Source organism: Pseudophryne corroboree, chromosome 9, assembly GCF_028390025.1.
Source record: "Pseudophryne corroboree isolate aPseCor3 chromosome 9, aPseCor3.hap2, whole genome shotgun sequence".
Lineage (NCBI taxonomy): Eukaryota > Metazoa > Chordata > Amphibia > Anura > Myobatrachidae > Pseudophryne > Pseudophryne corroboree.
In genome coordinates this window covers 37,865,093-37,892,094 of record NC_086452.1, presented here as the reverse complement: position 1 = coordinate 37,892,094, position 27,002 = coordinate 37,865,093, and the positions used below count along the sequence as shown (strand labels likewise).

The window sequence follows — 27,002 nt, the reverse complement described above, 5'->3', positions numbered from 1 at the left end:
GGACTGGCAGCCCCCTGACACCTCCCAGCCCAGTGACTGCCCCAGTATGAGGACGTGCCCCTAGTACACGCTGTTACTGGGAGAGGGGAGGACTGGCAGCCCCCTGACACCTCCCAGCCCAGTGACTGCCCCAGTATGAGGACGTGCCCCCAGTGTATGTGTTACTGGAAGAGGGAGGACTGGCAGCCCCCTGACACCTCCCAGCCCAGTGACTGCCCCAGTATGAGGACGTGCCCCCAGTGTATGTGTTACTGGGAGAGGGAGGACTGGCAGCCCCCTGACACCTCCCAGCCCAGTGCCTGCCCCAGTATGAGGACGTGCCCCCAGTACACGCTGTTACTGGGAGAGGGGAGGACTGGCAGCCCCCTGACACCTCCCAGCCCAGTGACTGCCCCAGTATGAGGACGTGCCCCCCAGTGTATGTGTTACTGGAAGAGGGAGGACTGGCAGCCCCCTGACACCTCACCAGCCCAGTGACTGCCCCAGTATGAGGACGTGCCCCCAGTGTATGTGTTACTGGAAGAGGGAGGACTGGCAGCCCCCTGACACCTCCCAGCCCAGTGACTGCCCCAGTATGAGGACGTGCCCCCAGTGTATGTGTTACTGGGAGAGGGAAGGACTGGCAGCCCCCTGACACATCCCAGCCCAGTGACTGCCCCAGTATGAGGACGTGCCCCCAGTATGTGTTACTGGAAGAGGGAGGACTGGCAGCCCCCTGACACCTCCCAGCCCAGTGACTGCCCCAGTATGAGGACGTGCCCCCAGTGTATGTGTTACTGGGAGAGGGAGGACTGGCAGCCCCTTGACACCTCCCAGCCCAGTGACTGCCCCAGTATGAGGACGTGCCCCCAGTACACACTGTTACTGGGAGAGGGGAGGACTGGCAGCCCCCTGACACCTCACCAGCCCAGTGCCTGCCCCAGTATGAGGACGTGCCCCCAGTACACGCTGTTACTGGGAGAGGGGAGGACTGGCAGCCCCCTGACACCTCCCAGCCCAGTGCCTGCCCCAGTATGAGGACGTGCCCCCAGTACACGCTGTTACTGGGAGAGGGGAGGACTGGCAGCCCCCTGACACCTCCCAGCCCAGTGACTGCCCCAGTATGAGGACGTGCCCCTGACACCTCCCAGCCCAGTGATGCCCCAGTATGAGGACGTGCCTCCAGTACATGCTGTTACTGGGAGAGGGGAGGACTGGCAGCCCCCTGACACCTCCCTGACACCTCCCAGCCCAGTGATGCCCCAGTATGAGGACGTGCCCCCAGTACACGCTGTTACTGGGAGAGGGGAGGACTGGCAGCCCCCTGACACCTCCCAGCCCAGTGACTGCCCCAGTATGAGGACGTGCCCCTAGTACACGCTGTTACTGGGAGAGGGGAGGACTGGCAGCCCCCTGACACCTCCCAGCCCAGTGACTGCCCCAGTATGAGGACGTGCCCCCAGTGTATGTGTTACTGGAAGAGGGAGGACTGGCAGCCCCCTGACACCTCCCAGCCCAGTGACTGCCCCAGTATGAGGACGTGCCCCCAGTGTATGTGTTACTGGGAGAGGGAGGACTGGCAGCCCCCTGACACCTCCCAGCCCAGTGCCTGCCCCAGTATGAGGACGTGCCCCCAGTACACGCTGTTACTGGGAGAGGGGAGGACTGGCAGCCCCCTGACACCTCCCAGCCCAGTGACTGCCCCAGTATGAGGACGTGCCCCCCAGTGTATGTGTTACTGGAAGAGGGAGGACTGGCAGCCCCCTGACACCTCACCAGCCCAGTGACTGCCCCAGTATGAGGACGTGCCCCCAGTGTATGTGTTACTGGAAGAGGGAGGACTGGCAGCCCCCTGACACCTCCCAGCCCAGTGACTGCCCCAGTATGAGGACGTGCCCCCAGTGTATGTGTTACTGGGAGAGGGAAGGACTGGCAGCCCCCTGACACATCCCAGCCCAGTGACTGCCCCAGTATGAGGACGTGCCCCCAGTATGTGTTACTGGAAGAGGGAGGACTGGCAGCCCCCTGACACCTCCCAGCCCAGTGACTGCCCCAGTATGAGGACGTGCCCCCAGTGTATGTGTTACTGGGAGAGGGAGGACTGGCAGCCCCTTGACACCTCCCAGCCCAGTGACTGCCCCAGTATGAGGACGTGCCCCCAGTACACACTGTTACTGGGAGAGGGGAGGACTGGCAGCCCCCTGACACCTCACCAGCCCAGTGCCTGCCCCAGTATGAGGACGTGCCCCCAGTACACGCTGTTACTGGGAGAGGGGAGGACTGGCAGCCCCCTGACACCTCCCAGCCCAGTGCCTGCCCCAGTATGAGGACGTGCCCCCAGTACACGCTGTTACTGGGAGAGGGGAGGACTGGCAGCCCCCTGACACCTCCCAGCCCAGTGACTGCCCCAGTATGAGGACGTGCCCCTGACACCTCCCAGCCCAGTGATGCCCCAGTATGAGGACGTGCCTCCAGTACATGCTGTTACTGGGAGAGGGGAGGACTGGCAGCCCCCTGACACCTCCCTGACACCTCCCAGCCCAGTGATGCCCCAGTATGAGGACGTGCCCCCAGTGTATGTGTGACTGGGAAATGCTCCCCATTGGCCAGGCCGCGCTCCCAGTCCCTCCCAGTTGCCCCCGCCAGTAAGAGGCCTGCAGTCAGAGCTCCGGGCTCCGGCCGCCTCACTCCCCTGCCGCCGCCTCCTCTCTCCGGTACCATGGCTAAGATACTCACCGTGAAGACCGAGCCGTACCAGGACCAGAAGCCGGGCACCAGCGGCCTGAGGAAGCGGGTCAGCGTCTTCCAGAGCAACCGGCACTATGCCGAGAACTTCATCCAGAGCATCATCTCCTGCACCGAGCCCGGGGAGCGGCAGGACGGGGTGCTGGTGGTGGGGGGAGACGGCCGCTTCTACATGCGGGAGGCCATCCAGCTCATCATCCAGATCGCCGCGGCCAATGGGGTGAGAGGGCTGGGCATAGGGGGCAATAATATAGAGGATTGTTTGGGGGGGGGGGGGGGGGGTAATAGTGGGGTCGCGGAGATATGGAGGCTTGCTGATGTGGGGGTCAGTAATATGGGGACTGGTAATGTTGGGGAGCAGTAAGTTGGGTGCACGGTGACATGGGGGTGAGGCGAGACTGGGTGCACGGTGACATGGGGGTGCGGCGAGGCTGGGTGCACGGTGACATATGGGGGTGCAGCAAGGCAGGGTGACATGGTGCAGCGAGGCTGGTGCACGGTGACATATGGGGGTGCAGCAAGGCAGGGTGACATGGTGCAGCGAGGCTGGTGCACGGTGACATATGGGGGTGCAGCAAGGCAGGGTGACATGGTGCAGCGAGGCTGGTGCACGGTGACATATGGGGGTGCAACGAGGCAGGGTGCATGGTGACATGGTGCAGCGAGGCTGGTGCACGGTGACATGGGGGTGCAGCGAGGCTGGTTGCACGTGACATGGGGGTGCAGTGAGGCTGGTTGCACGTGACATGGGGGTGCAGCGAGGCTGGGTGCACGGTGACATGGTGCACGGTGACATGGTGGTGCAGCGAGGCTGGATGCATGGTGACATGGAGGTGCAGCGAGGCTGGTGTACGGTGACATGAGGTTGTAGCGAGGCTGGTTGCACGGTGACATGGGGGTGTAGCGAGCCTGGGGGCACGGTGACATGGGGGTGCAGCCAGGCTGGGTGCACGGTGACATGGGGGTGTAGCGAGCCTGGGGCCACGGTGACATGGGGGTGCAGCGAGCCTGGGGGCACGGTGACATGGGGGTGCAGCGAGGCTGGGTTCACGGTGACATGGGGGTGTAGCGAGCCTGGGGGCACGGTGACATGGGGGTGTAGCGAGCCTTGGGGCACGGTGACATGGGGGTGCAGCGAGGCTGGGGGCACGGTGACATGGGGGTGCAGTGAGGCTGGGGGCACGGTGACATGGGGGTGTAGCGAGGCTGGGGGCACGGTGACATGGGGGTGCGGCGAGGCTGGGGGCACGGTGACATGGGGGTGCGGCGAGGCTGGAGGCACGGTGACATGGGGGTGCAGCGAGGCTGGGGGCACGGTGACATGGGGGTGCAGCGAGGCTGGTTGCACGGTGACATGGGGGTGCAGTGAGGCTGGTGCACAGTGACATATGGGGGTGCAGCGAGGCTGGTGCATGGTGACATGGTGGGGCAGCTAGGCTGGTGCATGGTGACATGGGGGGTGCAGCGAGGCTGGTGCATGGTGAGGTGGATATTGTAGACTGTGTGTGGTAAAATGGGGGCTGGAGGTATAGTAAGGATGGGTGCACTTGGCTATGCAATAATATGGTGCTAATGATGCAGGGGTGCAATAAGATGGGGCCAGCTGATGTGGATCTTCATTTTAGAATGTGATTGTTGTAATGGGGTTCCATAACATGGGGGCTCTTGTCTAGCTATGCCTGTAATTACGCACTGTAAATACTTGAATATGCAATAATACTGTATATAAAATGTAATTTATATTAGTATTACATAGTCCCGTATAAGGCCTGCAGACATGTTATCACAGATACTGTAGTTGTGTTTTCTTTGATGAAATGTATTAAGTTACCTGGATGAGAGTAATGTGTGGCCCTTTTGTAACTTAATGGGCCGCCTAATGTGGCCCCTGAAAAGTGTCAGGTTGCCTATCGCCGGTATATACTACGGCCCCTGGATACAGGAGGGTGTGTAACTACCCACGCCCCATATTCTGGGTCCTCTTCTGCACCTTGCGTGTACTGTATATCTTTGATATTAAGCATAGATGGTATGCTGGGATTTCTAGTTCTATAGCTCCCAGGGGAATGATGTGTTGGGCTATCACTGGATCTGTGAATATCTGGAAAAGACGATGAACCATTTTAGTACTGAGCCCATGGAGAGATGACAAGTGCTCAGTGAACAGCTGATTTGCTGAGAGCCTATTGAGACATCATGATCTTGACGTAACCTTGAGCGGCCACTTCTGTAACCTTTGACATTTGAAAGTGACCTTGCAAGAATCCAAAATCAGGTCTCTGCTTACAGTCGCCTGTGGGCCGCCTCATTCCCCTTGTGCACAGTAATCAGAAATCTGACATTTGCATTTGGTTAATATAAAGGCTGCTTGAGCATTGTCTGATAAACCCAGGACGTCTTCAATATATGTCGTTATGGGTCTTATTCAGGGATGGCGAATACACGGTTCAGAGATTTCCTCGGCCGACATTTTTTTTTATTTGTTGACCGCATCTTTTCATGCTGCACTTCTATTTTGCCGTTGTTAACCTAACATAACTTGCGACTGTGTATACCAAAGAGGCTGTGATGGGGTAGGAATGGGTATGCGGTTAGGGACAGTGAGCGCGCAAACTTGGGCAAAGTACAGAAAGTGTCATCTGCACTTGTAGTCGTGAACTGCAAAGTAAAAATGTCTGCCAGACTCAGGGGGTCATTCCGAGTTGATCGCTCGCTAGCAACTTTTTGCAGCGCTGCGATCAGGTTAAATCTCAGCAAAACTGTGTATGCACCGCAATGCGCAGGCGCGTCGTACGGGTACAAAGCGGATCGTTGCTGAGCAATGGATTTAACAAAGAATCCATTCGGACAGCCGACCGCAAGGTGATTGACAGAAAGAGGGTGTTTGTGGGTGGCAACTGACCGTTTTCTTGGAGTGTTTGGAAAAACGCAGGCGTGTCCAAGCGTTTGCAGGGCAGGTGTCTGACGTCAATTCCGGCCCAGAACAGGCTGATGTGATCGCAGCGGATGAGTAAGTCCAGAGCTACTCAGAAACTGCACAAACTGTTTTTGCAGAGCTCAGCTGCACAAGCGATCGCACACTTGCAAAGCAAAAATACACTCCCCTGTAGGCGGCGACTATCTGATCGCAGCGCTGCAAAAAGTAGCTAGCGTACGATCAACTTGGAATGACCCCCAATATTTGCTGTGTTTTCCTGACAGGATGGTAATGATTCTCTATAGAATTTCTAAATAGAAACTGTTTTATTGCATCTAATGTGGCGGTATTACTCTGTTTATTATTTATTCACCGTTATTTATATGTCACCTACAAATTACAAAGTGCTTTCCAGTCATTGCCGAGTCACTTCTGTAAAATCATCTCTTGCTTCCATGTTATGTGGTTTTAGCGTTTGGTTCTGTCGCTGACACTCCCTGCAGGATATTAGCTAATGCAAGACATATGTGCCCCATCTGATATGTGATGTCACTCCAATTATGGGGCCCAGATACTCAGGAAAATAGATTAGAAATGTCACTGTATGGAAAACAGAACATATAATATTATGCAATCAATAAATACTCCTCTTTGATCACACATTGATACAACTTATTCGGAATTGCATCGCGAGTCACCCGGACTGCGCACTTCTTTGGGAATGTGCCCAGGATCCGGGAGACTGCTGTACCCTCCGGGATCCGGCCTCTAGGTCAACAGTAACTAGGTCGACCACTGCTGGTCGACAGGGTCTCTAGGTCGGCATATTCTAGATCGACAGGTCAAAAGGTCGACATGAGTTTTTCGCAATTTTTTTTATTTTTTTTTAAACCTTTTCATACTTAACGTTCCACGTGGACTACAATCGCGAAGTGAGCCATGCGAGGGGACACATGGCACTAATTGGGGTTCCCGGGCACTGCGAAGAAAACAACACAAAAAACCCATAAAAAACTCATGTCAACTTTTTGACCTGTTGGCTTAGAGCAGTGGTTCTCAAACTCGGTCCTCAGGACCACACACAGTGCATGTTTTGCAGGTAACCCAGCAGGTGCACAGGTGTATTAATTACTCACTGACACATTTTAAAAGGTCCACAGGTGGAGCTAATTATTTCACTTGCGATTCTGTGAGGAGACCTGCAAAACATGCACCGTGTGGGGTCCTGAGGACCGAGTTTGAGAACCTGTGGTCTAGAGAGCCTGTAGACCTAGTTACTGTCGACCAATAGTGGTCAACCTAGACACTGTCGACCTAGTTACTCTCTACCTTCCATACCACACCCGTACCCTCCCTGGAGTGCTGGAGAACTCTCCAACATTAAGTACAGTAGGGAAGAATTTACCAGAATGTTATTTTCTGTCTTATAAGACATATGGGTAAGTGGGAGAGGAGGGAGTAGGAGGGACGCTGGGGTCTGGGGGCTGCCTGCTGTGTCTAAGTGAGGCCATTCGGGTGTGGTACATGCTGCTAGTGGTCACATGATCAACACCAGCATGCCGACGGGGCACGGGGGTAGTTATTTACCCCTCCCCTGTCCTCTCCCCTAACCTACTTGGGGTGGCAGCTAGGGCTAAGATTTGGGAGGGTGGCAGCTACAGCTAACAAACTTTGGGGTCGATTCTATTCGGCAACTAATTAATAGCGCCGGGAATTAGCTCCCGACGCTATTCAATTCAGCAACTAGTTACGTCGGCGATGGCCCGTTCTCGCCGACAAAACAGGTTGAATTGTCGGGAGAACGGGCATTCTCCGACTTAACTCCCCGGCGCGAGGCTGATTCCCGACAGAATCAGCCTCGCGCCGGCCGCGAGGCAGCACTTTTGTCGGGTTTCTCTTCTCATCCCCCGGGGATGAGAGAAGAATTCCCGACAATTGCAGGTAATTAGTTGCTGAATTGAATAGCGTCGGGAGCTAATTCCCGGCGCTATTCATTAGTTGCCGAATAGAATCGACCCCAATGACTATGGGTGTGCACTGGCTCCACCCTCTATGCCCCTCCTCCAGACCTCAGTTAGATCTTGTGCCCAGAGGAGAATGGGTGCACTGCAGAGAGCTCTCCAGAGTTTTCTGTGGAAAAAGAATTTTGTTAGGTTTTTTATTTTCAGGGAGTCCTGTTGGCAAGGAGAGAGAAGCAGAGCTGGCTTGTCAAGTTGGGCACTGCTTCTAAGGCTACTGGACACCATTAGCTCCAGAGGGAGTCGGAACACAGGTCTCACCTGGGGTTCGTCCCGGAGCCGCGCCGCCGTCCTCCTCACAGATGCCGAAGAATGAAGCCGGGTGAGTATGAGAAGGCAGAAGACATCAGATCTTCATGAGGTAAGGCGCGCAGTGGTAAGCTGCGCGCCATTGCTCCCAGTCACACACACAGAGCAGCACTGAAGGGTGCAGGGCGCAGGGGGGGGCGCCCTGGGCAGCAATATTCCTCACTTTTGGGCAAATTCAGATAGATTAGGCTGCGGAGGCAGTAAATCTATGATCCCCTGCCATTTTAATAGAAAAGTCACTGGGACCGAAGCCCGCCGTCGGGTGGGCGGGGATTGATCCTCAGCACTAACCAGCGCCATTTTCTCCACAGAGGCTGCATGAGGAAAACGCTGGCTCCCTGGTCTCTCCCCTGCTGAACTTCACAGGCTGGAAAAAAGAGGAGGGGGGCACATTAGCGACGCAGTGAGTGGGAATTGGTATATTATATATAAAAAAGCGCTATCTGGTCATATTTTTTCCAGTGTTTTTAAGCGCTGGTGTGTGCTGGCATACTCTCTCTCTGTCTCTCCTAAGGGCCTGGTTGGGGTTTTGTCCCCTTATAGGTTAATCCCTGTGTGTGTGGGGTGTCGGTACGTGTGTGTCGACATGTCTGAGGCGGAAGGCTTCTCCAAGGAGGAGGTGGAGCAAATGAGTGGTGTGTCCCCGTCGGTTGTGCCGACTCCGGATTGGATGGACATGTGGCATATGTTGAAAGCAAGTGTGGCATCTTTACATAAAAGGCTTGATAAGGCTGAATTAGGGGGGACATCAGGGGGTCAATCCTCGGATTGGACCGACTCACGGGGCCCGTCGGGGTCTCAAAAGCGTCCCTTAACACAAGACACTACTACCGACACGGATTCTGATTCCAGTGTCGACTACGATGAAGCAAAATTGCACCCTAGGGTGACTAAAACCATTCAGTGTATGATTGTGGCAATAAGGGATGTGTTGCATATTGAGGATGAACCCTCGGTCCCCGACACAAGGGTACACCTGTTTAAGGGAAAGAAACAGATTATAAATTTTCCCGCATCTCCTGAATTAAATTATTTCTTTGGAAAAGCTTGGGAGACTCCGGAAAAGAGACTGCAGATCCCCAAAAGAATTTATATGGCATACCCCTTCCCTAAGCAGGACAGGGAGATTTGTGAATCATCCCCCACTGTGGACAAGGCCCTGACGCGCTTGTCCAAGAAAGTGGCGCTACCGTCTCCTGACACAGCGGCCCTTAAGGACCCTGCAGATCGCAGGCCAGAAACTACCTTAAAGTGTATTTATTCTCATACGGGTGCTGTGCTAAGACCGACAATTGCGTCGGCATGGGTGTGTAGAGCAATTGCAGCTTGGACAGATGAGCTGACAGATCAATTTGATAATATGGATAAGGATACTATATTCTTAACTCTAGCCCATATAAAAGACGCAGTCTTATTTATGAGGGATGCTCACAGGGACATTGGATTGCTAGCTTCTAGGGCCAATGCCATGTCTATCTCAGCGAGAAGATCCTTATGGACTCGCCAATGGACGGGTGATGGGGATTCCAAAAAACATATGGAAGTACTACCCTATAAGGGTGATGTATTGTTTGGGGATGGGCTGACGGACCTGGTTTCCACAGCTACAGCAGGTAAATCAAATTTTTTACCATATATTCCTCAACAGCAAAAGAAAGTAACACCCTATCAGATGCAGTCCTTTCGGTCGCACAAGTCCAGAAGAGGTCGGGGATCCTCTTTCCTCGCCAGAGGTAAGGGCAGAGGCAAAAGAGCACCTGCTTCGGCAGGTGCCCAGGAACAAAAGTCCTCCCCGGCTGCTCCAAAACCCACAGCATGACGCTGGGGCTCCCCTGAGGGAGTCCGCACCGGTGGGGGCACGTCTTCGACTTTTCAGTCAGGCCTGGGTCAGTTCAGACCTGAATCCCTGGGTGTTGGAAATAGTTTCCCAGGGTTACAAATTGGAATTCGAGGAGGTGCCCTTCGGAAGGTTCCATGCAAGGACTTTTCAATGGGACCTTCTGGACAAGTGGTCCGGGTCCCATCTGCACTTACATCGGAAAATAACTCTGTTGTCAGGGGCCAGAGTGTCTCTCCTGTGGTGGTTGCAAAGTGCTCACCTGCTGGAGGGTCGTAGGTTCGGAATTCAGGATTGGATCCTGGTTACCACGGACGTGAGCCTCCGAGGATGGGGAGCGGTCACACAGGGAAAAAAATTTCAGGGTCTTTGGTCAGACCAGGAGTTCTGTCTACACATCAATGTGTTGGAACTCAGGGCCATTTACAACGGCCTTCGACAAGCGGAGAGTCTTCTTCGAAACCTACCGGTTCTGATTCAATCAGACAATGTCACAGCACTGGCTCATGTGAACCGCCAAGGCGGGACAAGAAGCAGAGTCGCGATGGCGGAAGCCACAAGGATTCTTCGCTGGGCAGAAAATCATGTAAGCGCTCTGTCGGCTGTCTTCATTCCGGGAGTGGACAACTGGGAAGCAGACTTCCTCAGCAGACACGGTCTCCATCCAGGAGAGTGGGGTCTTCATCAAGAAGTCTTTACAGACATAACACGTCTTTGGGGAACTCCTCAAATAGACATGATGGCGTCACGCCTCAACAAAAAGCTTCGGAGGTATTGTGCCAGGTCTCGGGACCCTCAGGCAGTGGCAGTAGATGCTCTGATAACACCGTGGCTGTTCAAATCGGTCTACGTGTTTCCTCCTCTTCCTCTCATCACAAAAGTGTTGAGGATAATATGGCATAGAAACGTACAGACAATACTTGTTGTCCCAGACTGGCCTCGAAGGGCCTGGTACTTAGATCTACAAGAGATGCTCACAGGAGATCCCTGGCCTCTTCCTCTGAGGAAAGACCTGTTGCAACAGGGGCCCTGTGTATTTCAAGACTTACCGCGGTTACGTTTGACGGCATGGCGGTTGAACGCCGAATCCTAGCGAAAAAGGGGATTCCGGAAGAGGTCATCCCTACTTTAATAAAGGCTAGGAAGGAGGTGACGGTTAAGCATTATCACCGTATCTGGCGAAAGTATGTGTCTTGGTGTGAGACCAAGAATGCACCTACGGAAGATTTTCATCTGGGTCGTTTTCTCCACTTCCTACAGACAGGAGTGGATATGGGCCTGAAATTAGGCTCTGTTAAGGTACAGATTTCGGCCCTCTCGATTTTCTTTCAGAAGGAATTGGCTTCTCTTCCAGAAGTCCAGACGTTTGTAAAGGGAGTGCTGCATATCCAGCCCCCTTTTGTGCCTCCAGTGGCACCATGGGACCTGAACGTGGTGTTGCAGTTCCTAAAATCACACTGGTTTGAACCGCTTAACAAGGTTGAGTTGAAATTTCTTACCTGGAAGGTGGTCATGCTGTTGGCCTTGGCATCAGCAAGGCGAGTGTCTGAATTGGCGGCTTTGTCACACAAGAGCCCCTACTTGATTTTTCATGTGGATCGAGCTGAATTGAGGACACGTCCGCAATTTTTGCCTAAAGTGGTTTCTTCATTCCATATGAATCAACCTATTGTGGTGCCTGTGGCTACAAGTGACCTGGAGGATTCCAGATCCCTGGATGTAGTCAGGGCCTTAAAGATTTATGTAGCCAGAACGGCTAAAATTAGGAAAACAGAGGCTCTGTTTGTCCTGTATGCTGCTAATAAGATTGGCGCACCTGCTTCGAAGCAGACTATTGCTCGCTGGATCTGTAATACGATTCAGCAGGCTCATTCTACGGCTGGATATCCAGTACCAAATTCGGTTAAAGCCCATTCCACTAGGTAGGTGGGCTCTTCTTGGGCGGCTGCCCGAGGCGTCTCGGCATTACAGCTTTGCCGAGCGGCGACTTGGTCGGGGTCAAACACTTGCTAAATTCTACAAGTTTGATACCCTGGCTGATGAGGACCTAGCGTTTGCTCAGTCGGTGCTGCAGAGTCATACGCACTCTCCCGCCCGATTGGATGCTCTGGTATAAACCCCATGGTCCTTACGGAGTCCCCAGCATCCTCTAGGACGTAAGAAAAAATAAGATTTTAAACCTACCGGTAAATCTATTTCTCCTAGTCCGTAGAGGATGCTGGGCGCCCGTCCCAGTGCGGAAACTCTGCAAGACTTGTATATAGTTGTTGCTTACATAAGGGTTATGTTACAGTTGGAATAGGTCTTGGAACGTTACTGTTGTTTGTTCATACTGTTAACTGGTTATGTAGGTTCCAGGTTACATGGTATGATTGGTGTGGGCTGGTATGAATCTTGCCCTTGGATTGCTAAATCCTGCCTTGTATTGTCCATCTCCTCTGGGCACAGTTCTCTAACTGAGGTCTGGAGGAGGGGCATAGAGGGAGGAGCCAGTGCACACCCATAATAAAAGTTCTTTTTAGGTGCCCTATCTCCTGCGGAGCCCGTCTATACCCCCATTGTCCTTACGGAGTCCCCAGCATCCTCTACGGACTAGGAGAAATAGATTTACCGGTAGGTTTAAAATCTTATTTTCTATGCTGCAATTTAGATTTCACTTTGAACACACCCCACCCAAATCTAACTCTCTCTGTACATGTTACATCTGCCCCACACCTGCAGTGCACATGGTTTTGCCCAGTTGCTTTGCTTACAAACAGGAATCGGAGCTATTGTGCAAAAGTTTAATATAATGTTGCAAAACTGCTGCTGCATGATGTGGCCGGGGTGAGGACGTGTTTCCAAATCTCGCTGCACTTCCTCAGTCAGAGCGCTGTGGACTGAAGTACGCTCATTATTTCTAGAGCCCTAGCTGCGGGTCACTGTGTGTGCCACTAACCACCACTGCTCGCCGACTTGCCGACAGCAGCGTCCGCAATTCTATGTTCTGGTTATACTGTCAGTGTGTTGTAGACAGCAGGGAGCAGGGGCATTAGGGGGAGGATACAATATTCCAGCAGGGGCATTAGGGGGAGGATACAACATTCCAGCAGGGGCATTAGGGGGAGGATACAATATTCCAGCAGGGGCATTAGGGGGAGGATACAATATTCCAGCAGGGGCATTGGGGGGGGGGGGATAAGTCGTTCCAGCAGGGGTCAGGGGCATGGGAGGATACAGCATTCCAGCAGGGGCATTAGGGGAAGGATACGTCTCTCCAGCAGGGGGCAGGGGCATTAGTGGGAGGATACAACATTCCAGCAGGGGCATTAGGGGGAGGATACGTCACTCCATTAGAGGAAAGATATGTCACTCCACCGAGGTGCCCTAGGGGCATTGGGGGGGAATATGTCGTTCCAGCAGGGGGCATTAGTGGGAGGATACAACATTCCAGCAGGGGCATTAGGGAGAGGATACAACATTCCAGCAGGGGCATTAGTGGGAGGATACAACACTCCAGCAGGGGCATTAGGGGGAGACTACGTCGCTCCAGCAGAAGGCAGGGGCATTAGAGGAGTAGGGGCATTAGGGGGAGGATAGGTCATCCCAGCAGCGGCATTATACTAAGGTTGCGTTGCTGCAGTCGTGCATATAGTCCCCACACTCTGAATGCAGCGAGTGCAGCAGGACAGCAGGTTATTGGAAGTCACACTGCGCTTTTCCCTGCAGAGCTACTGGGAAGAGGGGGAGATGATGCAGTTTGGGGCATTAGAATGTGCGGGAACCCTGTTTATGCCACTTGAGAAGATGTTACCTCACCTCATGTGAGGGGTGTGGTATAAGAGCTGGACAACCAGAATGTCTGAACGTCGACATTTGACATGCTGACAATCGCTATGTTGACACTGGCCTAATGTGGACAGTGATGGCGTTGACTATACTATCTGACCCTAACCGCATCCTAACACTAATATGTTCATAATGTAGACTTGCTTAATGTTGACATTTTGCCATTGTCGACATTCCGAACCATTTGACATTAGTGTCGACAATGTGCATAATATGGCTGCATTCCCTTGTGACTGGGGGGGGCATAGGTCAATACTATTATTCTCGTGGGTCTGTAAGTGTCCTGGACAGAAATATACCTAGTGATTTGCAGCCGCAGCACCTGGGGAGGATTGAGGGGCTAATTCAGATTGGATTGCAAATCGTGATCCACCCGGAATTTTTGCGTTCGCCCCACAGGCGCATGCACAGGGCCCGTCTTGTGCATGCGCCCGCATTTACTGCAGGTGTCCCGCAGTAATTCCGAATGCCTCTGACTGATTGATAGGCAGAGGCGTTCACGGGGCAGGAGGGGTCGGCAACGCTCTGTTTCCAAGATGGAGCGTTGTGGGGGGCGGTGGCAGGGAAACGGGGTCGTGGCGTGGGCGTAATTGGGGCGGCTGCATGACGTCACTCCGATCAAAAAGATGGCGGCGTGCGTCCTGCTGTTGCACTAACAGGAAGCTTCCCTAATATCTGCGACCGTGCAGTAATTGCACGCTGACCGCAATTAGTGTGTGTGTGTGTGTGTGTGGGGGGGGGGGGGGGGGTTGGCGGTGGTTAGCATGCTGGGTGGCCTTACTGAATAGGGTCCTAAATCCTTCATGTATTCATTTGGGATATTCTCATAGTTGAGAGCATGTGTAACCAGGGCGGAGGTTTCCCCACGCTGTATATGCTTCAAAGAGCTGCATTTAGTTCTGTTGCCTTCATACCCTGATCCCAGCGTCCCCGTAGATGTAAGTTCTGTATTCCTGCTGCATACTCGTTAGGCCGTGTCCCTAATCTGTGCTGAATCCACAAGTAGAGCCCCCCCCCCCCCCCCCCGCTCCCTCTACAGAATACTTAGTGTGTGGCCTCCGTGGCGCAGTCTCCCGGTGAGGAACCAGTATGTGACTCTGGTACAGATGGTGTTCTGTAGGAGGGAGGGCCGCACCCTGTACAGTTACACCAGCCAGGGAATTACCTGCTATAACCTCACACTTTTGTTTTATCCCATTGGCACAGCACAAAGAAGAAACCTGCTGTATCATCCTGTGTGCGTAATGCGTCATCGCTGTATAACCGCCCCACGGGCACTTACAGGCTTGTTAAAATGTAGGTGCGAACGTTCCTGCACTCATGGGCTAAGGGGGGCTGAGGGAGACTCGGGGGGCTGAGAAGAAACATCTGCGAGTCAGGAGATACAGTGAGTGTGGCATATACCGGCACTTACTTGCAGGCGCAAGTTATTTGCGCCTAATTGAATCGACCCCCTAAGTACCTGATGTTTGCTGTATAGTGAGAGGTGACCGGTCACTGAGACTAACGCACAGAAGTTACAAATGGTGCAGTATGGGGCGGATGTACTAAGCCGTGGAGAGATAAAGTACCAACCAATCAAACACAGCCTGTAACATGGCAGTTAGGAGCTGATTGGCTGGTACTTTTGGAGGGGATTCAATTAGGGGCAAATCCATTCGCTTGGCCGAAATTGTGCAGCAGCAGCCGCGCTTTACGGCAGCGGGATGACGCGCAGAAGTGTTCACAACCCCACAGGGTAACAAACACTTTTGTGGGAATCGGGCACTTGTCCGGGTAATGGGCTGCCGTTGCCGGCACTTAAACGCTGCGGCAGTGGCATCTTGCACCCTTCGCTGACAATTGAATTCACCCCTTTATCTCTCTCCACTTTATCACTGTACAAGACTTAAGACCCTATTCAGTAAGGATTGCAAATTCTACTTCATGAATCTTCAACCTGCGGCCCTCCAGCTGCTGTGGAACCACACATCCCAGCATGCCCTGCCACAGTTTTGCTGTTAAGGCATGCTAAAACTGGGGCAGGGTATGCTGGGATGTGTAGTTCCACAGCAGCTGGAGGGCTGCAGGTTGAAGACCCATGTTCTACTTGATAGCAGAATTTCCAATCCTTTTGTTCGCATGCTGGGGGCCGCCCATTGCAGCGCAAGACCGCCCAGCATGCTACCCGCCGCCTCCCCCCACCCCCTTCCTGCGACCACACTGAAATTGCGGTCGCACTGCAATTTCATTGTGATTGCAGAAAGTAGGCAGAGGCTGCATGTGACATCACGCAGCCGCCCCGTTCACGCCCATGCCATGCCCCGATCATCTGCCGCCGTCCCCGCAACGCTCCGTCTCTGCGCCGCGAATGCCTCTGCCTGATTGACAGGCAGAGGTGTTCGCACTTACTGCGGGCGCATGCGCCCGCATCGAATTTGTAATTTTTGCGGTTGGATCGTGTTTTGCGATCAAACCTGAATAGAGCCCTTAGTACATCTCTACCATCCCCCATGGATGTTACTGACCATAGACTTCCAAAGATTGTTTTAATTATGTAATTTTAATGATTGCGGTAAGATCGTCGGCTCTTGTGACCTTGTATGAGCCATTATTGGATATAACTAGCACTTGCCCAATCTCATTAACTTTCTAATAATAATAACATTATATCTGTGCATGAAGCTCTGCTGTGCCGGAGGGGAAATCCTGGAGATAGAGGTAACGCAGGGAAATAATGCAGTCCCACAAATCTAGGATCCGAGGGAAGATCCACACTGATGGTCATACAGTGGCTCGGGTGCCTGTCATGTTTAGGCCACGTTGGCTGTATGATGGTCATACAGTGACTCGGGTGCCTGTCATGTTTAGGCCACGTTGGCTGTATGATGGTCATACAGTGACTGCGATGTCCACCATGTTTTGGCCACGTTGGCTGTATGATGGTCATACAATGACTCAGGTGCCTGTCATGTTTAGGCCACGTTAGCTCTATGATGGTCATACAGTGATTCGGGTGCCAGTCATGCTTAGGCCGCGTTGGCTCTATGATGGTCACACAGTGACTCGGGTGCCTGTCATGTTTAGGCCACGTTGGCTGTATGATGGTCATACAGTGGCTAGGGTGCCTGTCATGTTAAGGCCACGTTGGCTGTATGATGGTCATACAGTGACTGCGATGTCCACCATGTTTAGGCCACGTTGGCTCTATGATGGTCATACAGTGGCTCTGGTGCCAGTCATGCTTAGGCCACGTTGGCTCTATGATGGTCACACAGTGACTCGGGTGCCTGTCATGTTTAGGCCACGTTGGCTCTATGATGGTCACACAGTGACTCGGGTGCCTGTCATGTTTAGGCCACGTTGGCTGTATGATGGTCATACAGTGACTGCGATGTCCACCATGTTTAGGCCACGTTGGCTCTATGATGGTCATACAGTGGCTCTGGTGCCAGTCATGCTTAGGCCACGTTGGCTCTATGATGGTCACACAGTGACTCGGGTGCCTGTCATGTTTAGGCCACGTTGGCTCTATGATGGTCACACAGTGACTCGGGTGCCTGTCATGTTTAGGCCACGTTGGCTGTATGATGGTCATACAGTGGCTAGGGTGCCTGTCATGTTTAGGCCACGTTGGCTGTATGATGGTCATACAGTGACTGCGATGTCCACCATGTTTAGGCTCTGGTGCCAGTCATGTTTATGCCACGTTGGCTGTATGTTGGTCATACAATGACTCGGGTGCCTGTCATGTTTAGGCCACGTTAGCTCTATGATGGTCATACAGTGACTCGGGTGCCAGTCATGCTTAGGCCACGTTGGCTCTATGATGGTCACACAGTGACTCGGGTGCCTGTCATGTTTAGGCCACGTTGGCTGTATGATGGTCACAGTGACTCGGGTGCCTGTCATGTTTAGGCCACGTTGGCTGTATGATGGTCATACAGTGGCTAAGGTGCCTGTCATGTTTAGGCCACGTTGGCTGTATGATGGTCACAGTGACTCGGGTGCCTGTCCTGTTTAGGCCACGTTGGCTGTATGATGGTCATATAGCGATAGTGATCAGGAGACTTGTCCGGCCTCGCCCCCATATTCTGTGCTACGTAGGTATCTGTTCTTGTCTTGCAGACACAAGTTGCATCATACTGCGTGCAAAAAGCCGGGAGATTAAGAATGGGGCAAAAATGTGTAACATTTTCATATCTTCCCATTAATTGAAGTTTCTATTCACTCCTTCTGTATCCAAGTCAGCTGCATAAATAATGCACTGGTGGACGATTGGGGGTTGTTTGGGGTGTTAATTGGGCATACTGTGATATTCAACAGTCCGTTATTACGGCAGAACTGTAGTAAAGGACAGTCGCCCGGACATGGGCTACTATAAGAGCCCTCCCCGGTGATCAGTAATACGTAAAGTGATCAGGTGACTTCTGGGTTTTGACCCAATATTGATAAATGTGCCCCATGGTTCTAACAAGACGCGGTCCCTCTGTACACACACCCGGCAGTGGGACTGTATAAAGCATCGGGTGTTACGGATCCTAGTATTAGCCTGTGACATGGAAACCGTTCCGCCGTCTGTCCTTGTGTCTAGTTATTCTGGGGCCTCGTACCGTGTGCTGATCAAAGGTTGGAGGAGGTTTAACAAACGGAATCCAGTCCTGGCCGCGCACACCTTTTATTTACATTGCACTGAGTCGTTAAACCGTTGTACCCAGAGCATTTATATACACTGCTGATTTCCAAAGGGATTCCAAGTCTGCAATGCCAGTTACTTTATATCACACAGCAGCATAATAACATTTACATATGTAGCCGCATCAGGAACTTATCACATACAGCTCTCTCTGTGGGGGAAGCCTTTTTTCCTATGCAGACCAGGCCCTGTCTATAAGATAATTGGCTTCATATATCAGAGCCTCAGCAATATGGAGCTTGTATGTTCTCTCCATATTTACGTATGTTCCCCCCAGTCCAAAAGCAATCGCTACACACGCCCGGAGGTAGGGTACTGTGTATACAACACTGGAACTTTTAAAGTGCGTTTGTCACCTAAATAGAACTTGACCCCATCTGGCTGCCAGTACAGCGACACTTCAGATTATAGGCACATCCGCCCACGCCGAGGGGGAGATTTATCAAAATTAGTAAAGAGGATAAGTGCAGGAATGTGTCCATATCAACCAATCAGAATATAGCTAATATCTTTATAGACTATAATTAGAGATGTGCACCGGAAATTTTTCGGGTTTTGGATTCGGTTCCGCGGCCGTGTTTTGGATTTGTACGCGTTTTGGCAAAACCTCCCTGAAAATTTTTTGTTGGATTCGGGTGGTTTTTTTTTTTTTTCAAAAACAGCTTAAATCATAGAATTTGGGGGTAATTTTGATCCTATAGTATTATTAACCTCAAAAACCATAATTTTCACTCGCTTCCAGTCTATTCTGAACACCTCACAATATTATTTTTAGTCCTAAAATTTGCACCGAGGTCGCTGGATGACTAAGCTAAGCGACCCAAGTGGGCGACACAAACACCTGGCCCATCTAGGAGTGGCACTGCAGTGTCAGACAGGATGGCACTTAAAAAAAAATAGTCCCCAAACATCACATGATGAAAAGAAAAGAGAAAAAGAGGTGCACTGTGGTCGCTGGACGGCTAAGCTAAGCGACACAAACACCGCAATATCACAGGAATTATTCGTTCTAATCAATGATATTATTGGTCCAAATCACTGGAAGAAAATGACAAAATCACTGGAATTATTTGGCAAGATCACTGTAATTAATAATTATAAATCACTGATATTAATTGGTAAAATCTCGCTATCGCCTGCCTAGTGAAGTGGAATCTAGATGGTATTTTGTACCGGGGACACAATAGCTTCATCAATTGTCTAAATCCCAGTGCACTAGTGGCGGAAAAAGGGGGCGCACGTCTAACAGCGCACTGATTATACTGAGCACTGATTTTACTGAGCACTGATGATACTACGGAGAACTGACACTGAGCAGCGAGAACAGCACGGGTATACTGGTCACCACAATGCAGCACTGACACTGAGCACAGATATTAAGCACTGATCAGTATACTAGAAGTGACACGGTGAGGAGGCTGGAGCTTCAGTATATGGCTGACGGTCTTGACACTACGAGGGAGAGGTGGTTGCTTGCGCAGGCTGAATGGCGTGATTGCTTGGCTGATAAGGCTAAGTACCGTCTTCTCTATGCTCAACACACATACTATGCGACGGGGGATAGGCCTGGCAGCTTTATGGCAACATTGGCGGGTGCGGACAGGGCATCTAATACGGTACCTGCAATCTGTACCATTGATAATGTGACCCATATTAACACCCCCGATATTGTGGGGGAATTTGTGGACTACTATAGACGGCTGTATAGTTCCAGGCTTACTCACACTGCGACGGAAATAGAGACGTACTTGGCTGATATTCCATTACCCACGTTGTCCCGGGACGCAGTAACTTTCTTAGACTCCCCTTTAACGCTAACCGAGGTGGAGTCCGCTGTTAACTCTTTTCCTGGAGGGAAGACCCCGGGTCTTGATGGTATACCCATGGACCTTTATTAAAAGCACCTCCCTTTTTATGGCCCTAAACTCCTTGCTGTATATAATAAATTACTGGTGCAGGGTAGGTTGCCTGACTCTATGGCGGAGGCCCTAATTATAGTTCTCCTTAAGCCGGATAAAGACCCAACACGGGTCGAATCTTATCGTCCGATTTCCTTGTTGACAACGGATGTTAAGATTTTAGCTAAAATACTAGCGACAAGGCTTAGTGCTGTGATATTACAATTGATACATGAGGACCAATCGGGGTTCATCCCGGGCCGGTCTACTCTACCTAATCTACGTAGACTCTATACGCACCTCCAGGCTCATCACGAGGGGTCCCGCTCCTCAGCTATAGTTTCCCTGGATGCTGCTAAGGCGTTTGATTCAGTGGAGTGGGGCTTCTTGTGGGGGACATTGGACCGATTTGGTATTGGACCTATTTTTAAAAGGTGGGTCCAACTGCTTTACTCTGCGCCCCGGGCTAGGGTTTCTGTTAACGGCCACATATCCTCCACTTTCTCTCTACAGAGGGGGACGAGACAGGGTTGTCCATTGTCCCCGATCCTATTTGCTCTGGCCATATAGCCTTTGGCCTGTATTGTTAGATCCTCCCCGCGGGTGGCGGGCCTTCGGTTGGGTGGCAGGGCAGACAAAATTGCTCTTTATGCAGACGATATTCTGCTGTTCGTACCTGATTATTTTACCACTATGCCTCATATTTTGGAAGTAATTGACACTTTTGGGGGATTCTCTGGTTTGTCCATCAATTGGGATAAGTCATGCGTCCTTCCGCTTAGGGGCCCCTGTCCTGTTGGCCCGCCCGTGGGCCTGCCGCTTCGATGGGTGGACTCCTTTAAATACCTGGGGGTGTGGGTTACCAACCGGTCCTCGCAATTTATTGATCTTAATATACGTCCACAAATGGACTATCTACGGTCTCGGGTCAGGGTGTGGAGTAAATTGCCACTTACTGTTACGGGAAGGATAAACCTAATTAAAATGGTAGTATTACCCAAAATGCTGTATGTCCTCCAACACTCCCCTGTCTATCTCCCCCAGAGATTGTTTAGTATTATAGATGGTCTCTTGTCCTCACTGGTTTGGTCCAACCGTAGAGCTCGCATTAAATTGGATACCCTAACTAGGCCTCGGGACTTGGGGGGTCTGGCCCTCCCTAAACTTAAGTATTATTACCTAGCAGCTCAATTATTCCATCTAATTCCTTGGGTTTCTGACTCGTCTGGGGACTTATTAATCTCTTACGTATTGCTAGCATCTAAGATCAATTTATCACCCCTCCAGCTCTTCCTTAGCGATAATGTTGCACTCCTTAAGATGCCGTTGGTTAAACAAGCAATAATGGTTTGGAGACAGGTACACTCGGTTCTGGGGGGGAGGGTTGGGATCCTGACACCCCATTGATACACACTCGTGCTCTCACACATTTCGTGTCCCTACAAATGGGATCGGTGTGGGAACGCTGGAGAATTTCTTCCCTTAATCATCTGTACTCCTCGGGCACGCTTATTTCTTTTGGGCAAATGCAGGCTGAGTTTAATGTACCCGCATCCTATTATTATAGATATATTCAGCTCCGACACGCATGCGCGTCTCAGTTTAGCGATGCTCCACCTCTCCTTCGGAAGTCCCCGGTTCACCTGCTCCTGACAGATACTTTGGGCTCTGGGACGGTTTCTGCTCTCTATTCCGCTCTGCTCGGTGCCCACCACTCTGACAGTCTCTCCCACCTGAAATCTAAATGGGAGGCTGATTTGGGACCGGTTTCTCTAGAGGTATGGGAGGAGGCCTTGGGGAGTTCACGTACCGCTACTGCCTCAGGTCGAGTTCAACAGATACAATTGTTTATATTACACAGAGTCTACATCACTCCCACTCGTCTGGTTAGCATTGGGGGACGGGGTGACGCTGGGTGCCCGAAGTGTGCCTCTATGGATGGTACCTTCTGGCATTTACTGTGGGCCTGTCCGGTGGTGCGGGACTTTTGGCAAGCGGTGGTGCTGATGATGGCCTCCACGGGAATCCCCTTTGACGTTTTTACCCCTCTTGAGTGTATCCTGGGGGTCATAGATGAGGAGATTTTGGATGCTAATTCTAGACGATATATTCTTAATTTATGTGCTTTGGCCAAGGTACTTATAGCTCGTTCTTGGATGGCGACTACGGGCCCTGATATCAACAAATGGATCCCGTTAGTAAACTCGGTTGTGTATCATGAAAAGTTTGTCTATATGTCTAGGAAAGCCCCGGATAAATTTTATAAGATTTGGGATAGGTGGGTTTCGTCCCCACTATACCAGTGTACCCGGGCTTCTGCCTCGCACTGATATCTGCTCATTTCATATGTCACCATTGCATGTACCACTGTAAAGAAAGCACGACACTCGTTTTGATAACCTGTAATTGTTTGCAACTTTATTAATGTAGATGTGTTTGTATATACGATTGTGCTGAATTATATGTATGTACACATAGCGCATGCCCTTTTATGTTGGTTTGTTATTGTTGTATTGTTATGACTGTCTGTCTGTTTGTTTGTTTGTTTGTTTGTTTGTTTGTTTGTTTGTTTGTTTGAAAAATTAATAAAAACAGATGGAATTTAAAATAAAAAAAAGAAGTGACACGGTGCAGCAAGATAACGCTATGGCCTACTGTACTGTACTACTATATACTGGTGGTCACCACAATGCTGCACTGTGCTATTATATATACTGCTCACAAAAATGCAGCACAGATATGGAATGGATACTTGCAGTGACACGGAGCTGCAAGATACAGCAATGGCCTACTGAACAACTATATACTGTTGGGTCACCAAAATGCTGCACTGTAATACTATATATACTGCTCACAAAAATGCAGCACAGATATGGAATGGATACTTGCAGTGACACGGAGCTGCAAGATACAGCAATGGCCTACTGTACAACTATATACTGTTGGTCACCAAAATGCTGCACTGTACTACTATATATACTGCTCACAAAAATGCAGCACAGATATGGAATGGATACTTGCAGTGACACGGAGCTGCAAGATACAGCAATGGCCTACTGTACAACTATATACTGTTGGTCACCAAAATGCTGCACTGTACTACTATATATACTGCTCACAAAAATGCAGCATAGATATGGAATGGATACTTGCAGTGACACGGAGCTGCAAGATACAGCAATGGCCTACTGTACAACTATATACTGTTGGTCACCAAAATGGAGCACACTGAGCACAGATATTTGCACCACACTGAGCACAGATATGGAGCTTTTCAGGCAGAGAACGTAGCCACGTCCTCTCCGTTCAATCTCCAATGCATGAGTGAAAATGGTGGCGACGCTTGGCTCTTTATATAGAATACGAATCTCGCGAGAATCCAACAGCGGGATGATGACGTTCGGCCTCGTTCGGGTTAACCGAGCAAGGCGGGAAGATCCGAGGCTGCCTCGGACCCGTGTAAAATAGGTGAAGTTCGGGGGGGTTCGAATCTCGACTAACCGAACCCGCTCATCTTTAACTATAATTGATAAAAGCTAGTTAGAAGCTGGTTGCTACGGGCAACTACTCCACTCGTGTGCTAGACTTCATTTTATATGTTATCTGTTCTAGGATTAAGTAGTGACCCTCCCATGATCCCGCTGGCCAAGATGCAGGCTGTGTGAAAGTGACGGATAATATGTACCCGAGAAAGGGGGGTGCTGGCAAATCACACGGGGGGTTCTCTGGGTGAGGCTTGGGCAGATCCCAGTAAAAGAGAAGTCTCTCTGGTCTGGTGGCAATGAAGGGCCTGAAGACCCTGCCCCTCTAAGAACCTTATGCCTCCCAAGGCAATAAATGGACCCTTCCTCTTTTGATAAAGTGCCAACCAATCGCCACCATTTTTCACACACAGCCTGTAACATAGCATTTAGGAGCTGATTGGCTGATACTTTATCTCCGTCCACTTTCTCTCTTTCCAAGGCTTAGTAAATAGACCCCTTTGTTCTTATGAATACTGGTAAAGCCCACAAGCAATCCACTGTGTGTGGCAAAGGGTTCACTTTAAATTGAAGTTTACACTCCTGTCCCGATTTTCTCATTGCTGGTATTCTGCCTTTCTACCACAAGGGGGAGTCCTTTCGCTGGAAATCTTTCCACTCTAGAACTAAACTGCTTAAAAATATTTTCAAACCATTCAGATTAAGAGGCAGTTTATTCATTTATGCGGCCTGTCAAAAAGAAGGACTCCTTATTCGCCTGAATGTATCGCCGGGACAGGGGTTCCGATAGGGGCAGCATTCTATTTCGGCCAACAGCTGCTGTGCTGCGCAGGAAGCATCGGGGAGGGATCCCTGTGAATCCCTCCCCCAAAAAATGTTACAAATTTAGCCCATAGACTAAAAAAGTTGTCGTTAGCTGGCAGGGCCAAGCTTGGTGAGTCTGACAGCCTAGCGGCCCCATGGAGGCATATCGGGGCTGTTCCTGTTGTTGGAAATGGAGGGACTGGAGGAGAGAACTCCAATATCCGCTGCGGTCTCTCCAGGTACATCCAGGAGATTATTTACAGTGTCTTGGGGGTATATCCCGCAAATATTATTTGATAAATAGGCTCCTAACGATGGTGGCCGCTAGGTTCCGGCATTCCGGCCATTTCTCTAACCCCTCACGACCACCGATATTGCTGATTTTCCTCGCATCCCGTAGTGGTGCGCAGGAATATCGGAGATGTTGGGTTGCCATGCATTGCGGTGTTGCTGCTTAATGGGCACCTCTATCAAACGCTACATTTATCTGGTATTTGATATATATATATATATATATATATATATATATAGCATGCTGGGATATGTAGTTCCACAGCAGCTGGAGTGCCGTACACTGCCTATCCGTGGCGAAGAGGCAGCACTGTTTTATCCATGCCTAGGCACAGGTGCTGGCATGAATGGGTGCAGGCCTTTGGCTTAATGAGGTGGCGCTGGCATAGTGGGCAGGAAACCTGAAGCTGGCGTAATTATTGGGGTCACTGTAGGATTTGGACAGTCCACGTTTGCTCCTCCCTAGAAATATTCTGGGTGCTCGCTAATTGAATTACGTCGCTGTAATCCCTTTCTGTGCCAACACTCTCAGTGAGTACAGTTTGGATCTGCCAGAGGTAACGTCTTCGCTTACAGGAGTCTCACTGTAACCGGACCCAGACGTACCACCTGCTGCCCCTCTCTCCCCCCGGCGACCTTTGCACGGAGCCCACGAGAAGGTGATAGGTGGACGCCCCGGTATTTAGTTCCTAAGTCCTGTAACTTAATCCTTTCTAATTTGATTAAGGTCACGGCAACAAGAATCTGCTCGCCGGTGACACTGGGCATAAAATGGGACAACAGCGGCCAAATCTGAATGGTTTAAATACAATAATATTTATTATTGACGCACTTGCAGTAGCCCCTAAATCGACGGTTTTAAAACGCACCCCTCTGGGGCTGCTGACACACGAATTTTTGGCCTTTTTCTTAGCCGATTTAACAGAGCCGATTTAACAGAGCGCATATAGATAAATGCAGCAATTTGTGTTCTTTTCATTGGAAAAATCAGGACGTGGTTTTGAATGTGGCGCTTTTTCCAGCGGTTTTGTCTTTCGTGAATTTGGCGGTTTCTACAGGCCGTCTTTTAATTAATTTCCTGCCTGGTTTATAAACCTGTACTGAGTGCTGTATTTGCACCAGGGACCGTACAGGAGCACTTGCTGTGTCGGCACCACGTCTGGTGTATCTGACATCTATAGGGAAGAGTAGAACGCATTAAGCAATCTTACGTTTTCCTTTTATTTGAATTTTAGAGTGATTTGTGCAGATTTTTTTTTAATCTCATGTTGGGTGTGGTTCGTTGGGTTGACAATAACTAGGTCAACAGTCATTAGGTCGACCACTATTGGTCGACAGTGACTAGGTCGACACATGGAATAGGTCGACACAGTCATTAGGTCAAGGTGGATGATGATTGACAAAAAAAGGTGTAGTTTTCTTCGTAAAGTGATCGGGAACCCCAATTACTGCACCGTGTCCCCTCACTGTGCTTCGGGCTAGGTTACTATTCCCAATCAAAGACCACGTGGGTATGTGGATATGTCTCTTTAGTGCAAAATTTCCACAAGTCTTGGGAGGGAATCAGGCTGGGCATGGAGACCATCTGCCCCCAGGGCCACCTGACTGCAGTGGTCCTGTGAAAAGCGGGGCCGCTTGCTTGCGTCTGCCCCCTAGGCTCAAAGTTGCCAGCCAGCCCCTGTAGAGAACGGATATATTGCCATGTTACTGGAAGGGCTGACCGACCCCTATAGACTCAAGAGTCCCCTAAAGACTCTGCAGCCCAAACAAGGGGCCAAGTAACGCCAAGTTGCTGGGTGTCCCTCCTGTCGGTGCCAGCGTGCTTGCTGCATGACGTGGTTCAAGGTATACACTGCTTGTTTGCCCAGTGCAGCTAGAGAGCAGGGTGGTTCCCTTGCACTTTGTACCATGACACTAGGTGGCAGGACATTGCCCAGCCCACCTGGTACACTGAAGACTGGCATAGTGCCTGAGATACTTGGCACTAGATAGAAAGTGGCCCAGAATACGTTGCACGTGGCACTGTGATACTAGACAGCAGGGTGGTGCCCAGAATACCTAGAACCATAGCACTAGATGGCACGAAATTGCCCAGACCAGCTGGTACACTGCAGGATGACAGCAGTGCCTGAAAAACATGGCACCTTATGCCACGACGCTGGCTAAGACGTCGCCCAGGATACTTTGTGCTTTGCAACACGACACTACAGAGCAAGGAG

At 51.0% G+C, this 27,002-nt stretch overlaps 1 protein-coding gene across 2 annotated transcripts in view; it reads left to right on the top strand.

Moving 5' to 3' along the window:
* Positions 1-27,002, top strand: part of PGM1 (phosphoglucomutase 1) — a 304,177-nt gene that overhangs the window by 189,180 nt on the left and 87,995 nt on the right. Inside the window, exon 1 of one of the 2 annotated variants that reach the window (XM_063939193.1) lies at positions 2,519-2,944. The exons of the other annotated variant lie outside the window; for it this stretch is intronic. Within the exon in view, the coding sequence (XP_063795263.1) occupies positions 2,699-2,944 (246 nt within the window). The 5' untranslated portion in view covers positions 2,519-2,698. Of the gene's footprint in view, positions 1-2,518; positions 2,945-27,002 lie in introns of those variants that run through there. 2 annotated transcript variants of the gene reach the window in all.